This window comes from Python bivittatus, unplaced genomic scaffold (genome assembly GCF_059951505.1).
Source record: "Python bivittatus isolate LINGU-HERP-01145 unplaced genomic scaffold, Pbiv_v1 ctg000080_np1212, whole genome shotgun sequence".
NCBI lineage: Eukaryota > Metazoa > Chordata > Lepidosauria > Squamata > Pythonidae > Python > Python bivittatus.
In genome coordinates, this window is record NW_028277035.1 from 11,621,351 (window position 1) to 11,633,921 (window position 12,571).

Below are 12,571 nucleotides of genomic sequence, written 5' to 3' on the forward strand. Positions count from 1 at the left end.
AGTCTCAACAGAACATTGAATACTAATATGTTTCTCCTTGACACATAGTGTCTTAGCATTTACAGAACAAGGATGAAAATTCTTTGTTTTGCCATTTATACCAGAGCTTTAACTAATGCTGCATCCTGTATCAGGGATGAAGGAGGGTAACCTCAAGGTGATTGGGATTTTAGCTGTTTTCCTCCCTTAACATAATAGGTGAAACCAGTCAAAGGGTTATCTTCCTACAGCTGTTTGATAGCCACAAGCACCCCATATCGAATGGCGTGTTTCACCTCTTTGTGTTCTGTATTATCTAAAGACAGTTGCATGATGGCAAATAAAAGATACTTGGTGATTTTCCCCAAGTTTTTTAGAAGTGACTTTTTGACAGGGAGTATTATGTAGATATTGGATGATGGGATGGAAAATGTAACTATTATTTTATACTGTGGGATTATCTGTTCAAGTGTACAATAAGTCAGTGTGCTTAATCTAGATGGGTGGCCTTATATTTTAAAAGTGACTGTGTGATAACTGCCATGGAAATGCCTGGACCTCTTCCCTCAAAAGCTGAATGAGGTTGGATTAGAAAGAAACTTATGTGCAATTTACGTCATGCTTTGACACTAGAAATGATCTTATAACATATCAGCCATGTTCACCTTTTTTTTTAATTGGATATTGTCTGCTGTTCCCAGTTCCTTGTCCATATTAACAGGGAGCCCTGCTTTGACCATATCTACCCTAGTTTTCATGCTTCACAGGAATTACTGGTGTTTATTTCTTTTGGCCAAATTTACTGGATATCAGCTTTGCTTGTGAAAAACCCTTGCACTGTGTACCTGCTTCATACTCCATATTGGAGGGGTTGGTGCCCCTCCAATACATAGTTGGTGCCCACATCACATCCTGCTTTTTCCTCTCATTCTTTCAGTCACAGTAATTTATTGCTGCTTCTTCCTTTTTTATTCTCAGCCTCTGGAGCAGAACCTGTGCGGGACATCAGATGTGAATTCTGTGGTGAATATTTTGAGAATCGCAAAGGGCTCTCCAGCCATGCCAGATCCCATCTGCGTCAAATGGGAGTGACTGAATGGTATGTGAACGGTTCTCCGATTGACACACTCCGAGAAATTCTGAAAAGGCGAGCTCAGCCTCGGACCAGTACCTCCAGCTCCCCAGCACATGGTCAGAAGTCAGTTGCCCAGTCTGTTCTTGGAGGTTCTCTGGAGCCCTGTAGTCCAGGGGAAAGCCACATGCCTGGAATTTCTAAGAAGGCACAACAGCCAGGGAGCCCTATGGGGCACTCTCCTACCTCTTCTCCCCCAACTGCTAGAAAAATATTCTCTGGGCTTCCTTCTTCTCTGCACAAGAAATTGAAGCAAGACCAATTACGAATGGAAATCAAGCGGGAAATGATATCTGGGGGACTTCATAATGAATCACATCTGTCCGACAGAGCCTGGTCACCACGTGAGGAGATGTCTCCACTCAATCTCTGTAAGTGTTAGCAATGGGTATTGGATGTCTAGAGTTTTGTGATGCATGCCTAAATGGAACCAAAGTTGGGAATTGCATAAGATTTTTCGGAGGGTTTTTGGTTTTATTAAGCAGTGATGTTTAGATATCAAGATGCCATTCCAACAATTTTATCTGTGTGTGCAAATGCTTGTACTGTATTTTACACTATGGAAAGGGAACTTTCTGTTTTTGACACCTTCTTAGTAAAGCGAGAAGCTCTAAATTTTTGTAATTGGCAAAATACAGGTCCAAACACCCAATCATCCTAGACCAGCCTTCCCCAAACTGAGTGCCCTCGTGATGCCTAGACTTTACATTTTAGAATTCTGCAGTCAGCATAGCTATTGCTGAAAATTCTGGGAGCTGAAATCCTCATATCTGGAGGATGCCAAGATTGGAGGCAGCTATCCTATAACTTGTGAATGATTGAACCATAAATGATCAGGGACTCAAAGCTTTTTAAAACTGCACCTTGACTGAGTAGCTGTAGAGAAGCAAGATATAAACAAGGTTAGGTCTCCCCACTCTTTTGTGACTTGCAGAAATAAATAAGGGTATTTTGAGAAGTTTGGTTTGCTGCTAGTTCCTTGTATGTTAAATGTTTTCTGTGTGTCTTTATCTAAGCTGCTCGTGCAGACCCTGTCCGGGAAATTCGTTGTGAATTTTGTGGCGAGTTTTTTGAGAACCGGAAGGGGCTGTCTAGTCATGCCAGGTCTCACTTACGCCAGATGGGAGTAACTGAATGGTCAGTCAATGGATCTCCCATTGATACACTACGTGAAATCATAAAGAAAAAGAACAAGCCATGCTTGATAAAGAAGGAGCCAAACACAATGAGCATTGAGCTTCCAACACCTATGGGAGATGATGGAGCTAATCCTAAATCACCTGGGAAAATGCTGCAGCCCATGACTTTGTCCCCACTGGGCGGAAAGACTGGAAAACCAAACCTTGGTCGGGATGTGTCCTTGTCACTACTCAAATCACAGGAGGGATTCCTGGCACCACTTTCCGCTAAACGGCCACTATCAGATGAACGACTGAGTGTCCATAGTGAAGTGAAGCAGAAAACTTATATCCAGACCGAATTACCATTCAAAGCCAAACACATGCATGAAAAGCCCACTCATACATGTAAGTGCTATCACAAAATAAGGAAGGGATTTGACTGGGATTCAGATAAAATTTGTAATTCTGTGACAAGGCTTTTCTTTGTGAAACTGAATTGCTTTCTGACTTGGTAGAGTGAAAAAGATGGGGTGATTAAATAGTAAACCAGGCAACAGATGCAAAAGTGCCTCTGAGCATTTTATTTTGTTTTATAATAATTTCAGGCCTGTAGCAGTATACTTAATAGTTTCAGAGAAGCTCTTTAATGCAACTCAATATCTGATGGGATAATTTGGAGCATACCTTTCTTCCTTGCTGTATGTTTAATTCCCCCACCCTCTCATCATGGTTGATAAAGAACTTTTTCACCAGGTTTGGGGAACTGAGCATTAAACAAGCAAACAAATGAATGAATAAAGTAAACTCTTGTATCTCAGCCATAGTTCCATGCCCTCCAAGTAGCCAAAGATATTTGCAGTGTGTCTGTTTTTCATGCAAAAAATAGTGGGTTTACTTAGCTTGTGAGCAGGAGGTTAAGAGCGAGGGAAAGCAGTGCTTTTGGAATTTCAAAGTGAGCTTTTCAAAAGTCTCAGTTCTAAGTGATTTTTTTAAGGGAGACATAGAAATCATGCAATGGAACGAATAAGGCCTATCATTCCAATTTTGAACTGCTGATTATTGAGAATTTTGCTCAGTCTAGCTCCCTGCCCTTTCTGCTCCCAGCCAGTGAAGCCTGCTGTGAACTCTGTGGCCTCTACTTTGAGAACCGCAAGGCACTAGCCAGCCATGCTCGTGCACATCTCAGACAGTTTGGAGTAACTGAATGGTGTGTGAACGGATCCCCAATTGAGACTTTAAGTGAGTGGATCAAGCATCGCCCCCAGAAAGCCGGAGCCTATCGCAGCTACATCCAAGGTGGGCGGCCCTTTGCGAAGAAGTTCCGCAATGCTACTCACATGCGTGATGGTGACGCCTCTGGGAAGAGGGTTCCTCTGAGCTTGCAGGCAGGGAGTCCTTCACTGGTGAGCAGAAACCTAAGTGGGGAGATGATGCCAAATGAGCCCAGCAAAGCTGTGGATGGTGGTGGCGGCGGTGAGCGACCTACAGTCACATCACCTCTGTCGCTGGTAAAGGTGGAGGAGCATCAGCAGCATAACATCAACAGTGAGTCATTGCTCTTAGATTGCCAGCGCAGGATGCATTACAAAGCTTGCTAGACAGTTAGAAAGGCCTTGGTAGAGGAGGCACTAGCTTCCTTGTGGGGAGGTGGTTATACCAGCAGAGTTTTGATTCCCCCTAGTTTACAAATCCCTTTATTACCTGTGCCTGATGGTTCAAGTGGTTTGGGTAGTTCCAACAAAGTACCTGAGTAAGGTTAATTAAGAGACTGTTATGTTAAAAGCTCATGTAGTGTTGTACTCTGGAATGGGCAGAGTTATTCAGAAAATCTGGCATGACTTTCAGACCCCCTCCTTTTTCCTTTCCCCCTCTCCAGCACTGACTTTCCTGAATAAATGTAATATTCAAAAAGTCCTTTTTATTCCATCTCTATTTCAGCTAGAATTGATGTACTATATTTCATCACACTTTCTGAACTGAATCTTTCTGTTCATTAGAGTTTGAACGGAGACAGGCTAAGCCCATTGAGGCTCCTCTACCTAGGGACGAGGAATCCACTGACTTGCAACAGAAGGCTGAAGAGGTCCGCCAGCCAGCCCCCAGAGTGAGACCAGTGCCCTCTTTGGTTCCTAGGCCACCACAGACCTCCTTGGTGAAATTTGTTGGCAATATCTATACACTAAAGTGCAGGTTTGTCTCATTCTTCTATCTTATTAAGTCCTCAATTCACAATTAGATATTAATCATGGGAATATCTTTGGCTATACCATGCATCTATGTGACCTCAGACAATTTTTTCTTTTTCCAAAGCTCTTTGGAAACGAAGAAATAAATTGGGAATCTCAGTTGTTTTTTTGCATATAGAAAGGTTCATTCTTTGGCATTCAAATTGACTCCAATAGATATTGTGTTCTCTTTGTGCAGATTTTGTGAAGTGGAGTTCCAAGGACCCCTCTCCATCCAAGAGGAGTGGGTGCGGCATCTTCAGCGCCACATCTTGGAGACCAACTTCTCCAAGGCAGATGCATTGCGAAGTGGGACTGATGTGCCTGCAGCACCACCTGTAGCTGAAGCCCAATAGCAAAGCTCTTAGGAAGCACCAGCATTCCAGGGTTTCTGCCTTACATTTCCAAATGTACAAGAATAATGGTGAACAAACAGGGGTGAACACAATATTTGTTTTTCTGGGTTCCATAGCTTTGCCACAGAGTCCAGGTGTTTGTAGACTTAACCTGGACTTTGAGAGGCTAAGAGAAGGATCCAGAGTCTGAGCACTAAATAAACCATACTGGGTTTTTTGGAGATGTCCTTATTGACAGCAGTGGCATTCCAGACTGGAGCTTCTTGTGTGTGTTCTGTCTGCACAGAGGGAGGATGTTTTTAAAAAAAGCAAAAAAGAAATGTCTTTAACCTTCCAGTAAATGCAAGTTTTTCCAAAGACACACTCTCATTACAGGGAGGAAACATGCACTTGCTCTGTTGCAGTTCAGGCTGTAGAAGATGTTATGGTGAGAGTTATGAATATGAGGTTCTAGTGAAAGTTGTGAACATGGGGATCATTTTGAGCCCAAGCATAAGCAAGCTGGGAGGGTAGAAGCAGAGCTAATTTGCTGTGTGGGGAAAGCTATTGATTCTATATGTGACCTTAATATATGTTTGATTCCTTAGGTGACAAGTCTTTAGTTTCTGTGGACGTTGGATCCTGTTGTGCATGTTCACATCCTCTAATTGTGTGTAATGGGGTTCTCCGTCCCAGTACGTTATAGGGGAAATCAAGAACTCCTTGACCATATACGTTTGCCTCTTCCTTACTTCCTAATGTCAGTTGGTTATCCTTGTTTCCTGTGGAATTTTATATGTAGGTGATCCTACTCTGCAATACTATGGCAGTGTGATTTTGGTAGAGGGATATGATTCTCTTTTATCTTAAGCCTTGGGCTAAAGATTGACCCCTGCCTGAAATCAGAGATGACATGTCCTTCTGGCCAGTTCTGAATAAATAAGTTATATCCAGGAGTGACTGAAGAACTTGCAGCACAGCCTTCTGGACTTCTTGTTGGAGGGGCTTTATGTGTTTCTTTTCTAGCAGGCACTTGGTGCAGTTCCCGGATCAGCAACAGTAAGTCCTACTGGAATTTCTGCTTTCCTGTTTTTGATTACTGTTGCTGTCTTCTTTCTCTTCATTGAACCTCAACTTTTTAAACTCTAGTTTTGTGTAGGAATAATGAGCATTTGTTTTTATTTGGAACTCAAGCTGATCAAAGCTAGGAGATAAATTACCTTTTAACTTTTTCAATAGGCATATTCTGGTTATTACTGTACCTAGGAATATGTATATTAGATTAAACTTCTGTTCTGGAAACAAAATGGAGAATCTGATTGTGTGCTTTTTGAATCTTCGTAGAAATACGAAAGATTAAAAATCAATTGTGGTTTATATATAGAGGGAATTCCAAGAGTGGATATGGAAGCAGTTTCCTGAAGAAGTCCTAGATCTTATCACCTAGTACATATTGAAGCATTGCATGCTTTTTCATTTTGCCTTTCTCTTGATGAGAAAACTGCGCTTTCTAAAAATGCTGCTTTCACTTGCTCATCATTCAAGATATTCTCACAACTCATTTGGCAGAGGAGATTGTAATCTAAACTGATAAGGACAATCAAACAGATAATTAAGGTCTTGCATAAGTAAGGCCTCAGTGGTATCACTGAGCTCATTTTTATCAGGAGGACATTTATTTTGACACACATTTTTCCTTTAATATTTAAAATATTAATTTTATGTACTGTATCCTTACAGTGTGAAACAATTATAATCTATAATCAGAATTTCCATGCCAAGATTTTTTTCCTCCACATGTAACTACGGTACAGAAAGCTACAATAACAAGGCAGTGAACTTAACAGATTCCTTTTAGGTTGCAAAGTTTAATTGTTGATTTCAGTTCAAGATATTACACTTGATCTTAGCCAAAAGGTCGAGAAGCAATAGATCAGAGATGCAGGCTCTATTCGTCTATAACGTGCATGCAGTGTCATATGTGATACTCCATCCACCAACTTGCTGATTTTGACACACACCCATGGATGCCATTGAATAATATAGAATGATGCATTGGAGAGAGAAATCTTCAATACTTACTAATGGTTGTTGACATTGCACTAGAGATTACTATCAGTAGAATTATTTTATAGGAATCATGCTAGGAGTAATCATCCCAAGACTACTGGTAGATATTTTGTTATTCTTCTCTTCACTTTAAGGTTCAGCTACAGTCCTACCTAGACCATGGGCAGCAGCAGGGAGGGGCAAATGTAGATATGGGCATGATGATGTCTTCACAGAAATGCCACAACTTAGGTTCTTATGGGAGACACTGTGATATAACTACATCATTGTGGCACTTGCTTGGGAGTGGCATAGTGCATGTGATACCCTTTCAACATCCAATTTATTGACACTGCTGCTGACCTAGATCCACACTAGTTGGACTGAGGAAAAATAAACTGGAATGTGGGGGGAAGACAGAATTGTATGTCCCACAGTAGGTTGCTGAAAAGTGCTATTTAAGCCTTTCAAAAGAAAAATACAAATGACAAAGATTGACTTAACTATCCCTTTTCTCTGAAACTCAGAAGAAATCTTATCATGATCCTACACAAGTTATATGCTCACATTTTAGTGGAAATTAGTTGCATCAACTTGCTGCATTAGTTGCTTCCTATAATGTATGTATGCATCATGAAGTATGCTTCTTGCTTTAATTCATATTAAACTATAACTCTGATAGCTACATAGAGGCAAAAGAGACTGATTTGGTTAAGCTAAGCTTTGCACTTCATTGAAACCAGAAAATCTCTTCATATACCCTGATAGAACAAAGATCTTTATTAAGGGAACAAATATACTTTCCCACAAGGATGTAGTCAAGAAACACAAAGATCAGTTCTCCAACCTTGGAAATTCCAGATAACTGATAAAAGATTCATATAATAGAGTTCCTTCAGTCAGAGAAAAACGTTGTAATGATGTGCCAATATGGGGTTACCCAACTCCATTCAGATACTACTGCAGGAGTTTCTCTAAAACTTGGCTAATGGTATATTAATAGAAGAAATTAAGCATAATAAAAAAACAAAATTTAAGTGAAGGTGTCAGGCTACATTTTTATACCTTTAGTTTCTACCATTAGTAGAAAAAATGAATTCAAATAGTAAATTCAGATTAATGGAATCAGAAGACAAGAAGAATGTGTATGAAGAACAATACAATATGATTTAATTAAATACACTTCAACCCATAAATAGATTTGTTTGATCTTAAATATTTGGCTCAGAAGTATTTAACTGGCTGAGGCTGCTTTTTCAGAAGACTGGGCACACAGCGTACATAGGTATGAGTACAAATATTAGCATGCATGACTAGGATTGATGAACAGGAAAGGAGTACAGGTAGTCCTCAACTTACAACCATTCATTTAACAACTGAAGTTGCAATGGTGTTGAAAAAAGTGACTTATGATTGGTCCTTGCACTTACAACCGTCACAGCGTCCCTGCAGTCATGATCAAAATTTGGGTGCTTGGCAACTGGCATATTTATGATGGTTGCAATGTCCTGGGGTCACGTGATCACCGTCTGCGGCCTTCCCAGGGGGCTTCTGACAAGCAAAGTCAATGCGGGAAGCTAGATTTGCTTAATGACTATGTGATTCACTTAATGACATGGTTGTTTGCTTAACGACTGTGGCAAAAAAGGTAAAATTGGGCGTGAGTCACTTAACGACCGCATCGCTTAGCGACAAAAGTTCTGGTCCCAATTGTGGTCGTAAGTTGAGGACTACCTGTACCATGAGACAGTTATCAGAATACAGGAGGCAATAGGGCTGCCAGATCTGGGATACAAACTTCTGGATGACCATTAGATACCAGGAAAAAGACTGCAAACTATTTTCTGCCATTTTGTGATCCTTTGGATTTTTGCAGCTCAGATTTATAGCCTCAGATACTGTGTTTCCAGGTGTAATTCAAGGTTCTGGTTGTCATCTATAAAGCCGTACATGGCTCAGTACCACCTTTCTCCAGTTACCTCTGCCTGGCCTATAAGATCTGACAGGGTGGACGTGTTTTCGGTCCTTTCAGTTAAACAATGCCATCTGGATTCCAGAGGTATGCTTTCACTATTGTCACTCCTGGCCTCTGGAAAACATTCTCCAGAGCTCTGTTCAGCCCCATTTATCCTGCTTGGTTTTAGAAAGGCACTGGCTTTCAAACAGGCCATGAACTGAAGTGTTGTGTGATCATACTGAGTGATGTCTGAATTTTTTTTATGTATTTCTCTATAGCATCATTTAATTTTTATACCTCTTGTATTCTGATTGTTTGAACTGATTTTTTTAATGTAAGTCACCCTGAGTGCTTTCAATTTAGTGGCTTAATAAATCTAATAAAGAAGTAGCCCTAGGATATAGGTTTAATTACAATCTGGAACCAGAGCCTGGAAAAAGCCTGTAGCACACTAGAGAAAACACAACTATGTTTAAAAAGGGAGACTTGCTTCAGTGCACTACAGCATGGATTGATTTAATCACCAGTCCACAGTAGCTGAATTCACACATAATGCTTTACTAAAGAAACTACAGTTAGTCACATTGTTGGACCTAGGTAAGTTTTTCATGAATTACTGTTAGTATAATGTTATTTTTTTTAATTGATACTCTCTTCACTGTTACAATGTGACATATTTTTATGAACAGTCCACTTACATTTTTTTAAAAAATCCACTGTTTTAAAATACATATTAGGGAAATGTCTTATTAGATCAACTTGAGTTTTTCAGAACTTCTCATCAGATGAGATGATAAAAACAAAAAAATGGAGAAGAAAAAATAGAATTGAAACCATGGAGTTGTTCAGTCAGCTTTAAGATGGATATAGGATTGGGCTACAAACATTCTAATTAAGGATAATAAAAGGTATGATCTCTCAAATTTATTGAAATAAAAATCCTGGTAACTCCATCCAACTGCCAGTAGTGAGGGAGGATCCTCAGGATGGTGAGATTGTTTGAAATTACATCCAGAACTAGGACTCTCCCAAGGTCTAACTAGATAAAAACACTGAGGTTGTAAACCATACAAATCCAGAAAATAGTGTGTTTGGTTTTAGATAATCTATTGTGTGAAGCTGGTACTATGGCTTGTAAACTATGGTTTCAGATTTCACAGATTATGTAAACCCAACTATGTTTATACAACATATGTTAACCAAATTGTGGCTTAGCCTGTAATACAATCCATGACATTGATCCCCATTTTCAAAAATATAAAATCCAACTGCCATTTAATACTAACTTCATCCTGAGGTGAAATGCACAGGCCCTTTTATAGTGGACTTCAGAAGAAGGAAAACTAATTTTTTATCTTAACAAAAGATCACTGGTAAATTAGATTTTTCAAATATCAACAGAAATCACATTTGATAGTTCTGTAAAAAAATATAATCTACTTTTAATTTTGTTCACAAGTAACTTATTTAACAAATCTAGGAAGACATGAGACTGATAAAGACAGAACAGATTTACAGCATTAGGTCTCAAGCACCTACTCATTTATCATTTAATCTTATATTTGTTCTAATCTTCCAAACCCTGATTCTTGAGTTTGTGAATAGAAAGAATCCCCCATTTTAAGAATCTGGGATACTTTAATTAGCAACTATGAAGCATCAAATATTGAGAAAAACTAGTTTTCAAATATGGTCACAAAAGGAACTTGTTCAGTTAATTCTATTATGCACATTTTACTTGATGTAAACACAGAGGTACAGGTGTGTTACTCAGTTTTTGAAATTAAATATTATTAGAATCACAAAGTGAATGCTAAACATTAGTTGTTGTTTTGCCCTATGTTAGATCAAAAATCAGAATTTAATATCACTACAAAATTGCATTCTGCCTGGTGTGATACAATTATACATTAATGTTCAAAATAAATATTTTAATATCAGAGCAATCTTTTTATAGAAAGATGAAATCCAGACCTGATCCTATTCAAAGTAGAGTCAACCTCTGGGGACTTCACCGACACATCCATGTAGTTTTCTTGCCAATAATATGGTAGTGGTTTGTCATTGCTTTCTTCTAGATGGGGGGGGGGGTTGCTTTGCTTTGCTTCCTAATGTCCCTGTGTAACCTGTGTCTCTGGAATTCCCTCATACTCTCCCTTTTGAACACTGTACTAACAAGGCCATTAGAGCCCGGCCATGGTCCGCCAGATGCGGCCACCTGCTAGTAGTTCTGCTGGTTTTGTTTGGATGTCATTCTGTGGCAATACCATAGTCTTATATTGAAAACGTAGGGCCTCAACAGGAAGCAATGCCGGAGGTTAAAAGAGAGCCAATATTTGAAGGCTGTCAGTTCACACTTCAGAGCCCCTGCTTACAGCCTGAATCAGATTTAGCAAGATTTAGCCAGACTTTCAAGGGGTGTTTCATTATTAGAGAACAATACTGCATTGCAGTACGCTGTATTGCAGAGGCAACCTAACCAAAAGGCAGTAGCCTTTAGCTCACTGCCAAGAGCTATTTTCTATGTCAGATAGCCATGACTTTATATGTTCATTGTAGTTAGTAGGCTAAAATTTGCAGACTAATGAAACCCTTCGGCTTGAAAGGACTGTCTGCAGATCTGTTGTAGCATAAGAAAACAAACCTGAAACAACCTAGAAGAAAGCCATGACAAACCAGTTCCATATTACTGTCAAGAATATAATATGGGTATATCCGTGAAGTCACCAGGAGTCGACTCAAGGTTTTAATCAATTTTAATCTCAATTTGCATATATCCAGGGATAAATCTGTGTAACGATTCCTCAACTAGCTTGTTTAATCCAACATAAACTGTTCTATTGGATCGATTAGCCAGTTTCTTTTGGCATGTAAGAGGAAATATGATCCACGCGGTACCTTGAGCGGAAACTCTTTTCTACCAAACAGCGTATTCACTGATGTTTTGCATTGATTGATTGATTGATTATGTGCCATCAAGTCTTTTTCGACTCCTAGCGACCGCATCGATAGATTTTCTCCGAGCCTATTCACTGATGTTCCGCATTAGGGGGCGCTCAAACGATTCCTACAAGTAGTCAATAAAGATGGGCCCGACCTACACAAAGCACGTTTCCTGGATGTGCGCTACAGTATTGCAATCCCCACTGCGATGCTGGACCTCCTTATATCCCCGGGTGAAATCGCTTTCAGCTCAACCTGTGATACCACCTAATGGCTGTTCCCTCGTTATCTCAATACACGCCACAGGTTACAGTGAATTAGGGAATTGATGCCCTAGCTCTTCAAAGAAGAGAGCTTGCAAAAGCCAAGGGGGGTAGCTCGCTGCACAAAAGGACACCGCACCCGCTTGGCCCCGTAATAGGTTATATTCTGAACTAGCCGGCTCTCTCTGAGTTATCCGACGACACGCAGCTCCCGATAAAATGCGGGCTCATCCTAGCCAATACGAGAACTCAGCGGTCCCTCCTATCGAAAGACGTGCAAGAAATAGCGGCCCCCCTGCAATCTAGAAGACGGCGTGCGCGAATTAGCACCCGACGTTTATCCGCTTGTAATGAGTGATAAGAATTTAGACCCAATATCCTCGTGAGGACATCGAGCGGCAGATGTAATTTGCTGGTGGCAAAAAACTGACATTCCTCATTGCCTACCGCTTAACCAGTAGGTCTGATGGACGTTTCCTTTGTCGAGTGATCTGTGAAGACTCGGGCCCCCATGGCCCAATAGAACTGGAAGGGGGCGGGACGGACGGTTGCAGTCACCAATGGAAG

The 12,571-nt window shown here is 40.2% G+C and overlaps 1 protein-coding gene across 9 annotated transcripts in view; it reads left to right on the plus strand.

Moving 5' to 3' along the window:
- The window catches only part of WIZ (WIZ zinc finger), a 75,143-nt gene extending 68,681 nt beyond the window's left edge, over window positions 1-6,462 (plus strand). For 4 of the 9 annotated variants that reach the window (XM_025168478.2, XM_025168480.2, XM_025168479.2 and 1 more), the window contains exons 9-13: window positions 958-1,482; window positions 2,128-2,637; window positions 3,337-3,777; window positions 4,230-4,422; window positions 4,657-6,461. In XM_025168478.2, coding sequence (XP_025024246.1) covers window positions 958-1,482; window positions 2,128-2,637; window positions 3,337-3,777; window positions 4,230-4,422; window positions 4,657-4,813 — 1,826 coding nt within the window. In that variant the 3' untranslated portion in view covers window positions 4,814-6,461. Of the gene's footprint in view, window positions 1-957; window positions 1,483-2,127; window positions 2,638-3,336; window positions 3,778-4,229; window positions 4,423-4,656 lie in introns of all 9 variants that reach the window. The other 5 variants (XM_025168482.2, XM_025168483.2, XM_025168485.2 and 2 more) reach the window with 3 other exon arrangements.
- Window positions 6,463-12,571: the final 6,109 nt, after the last annotated feature.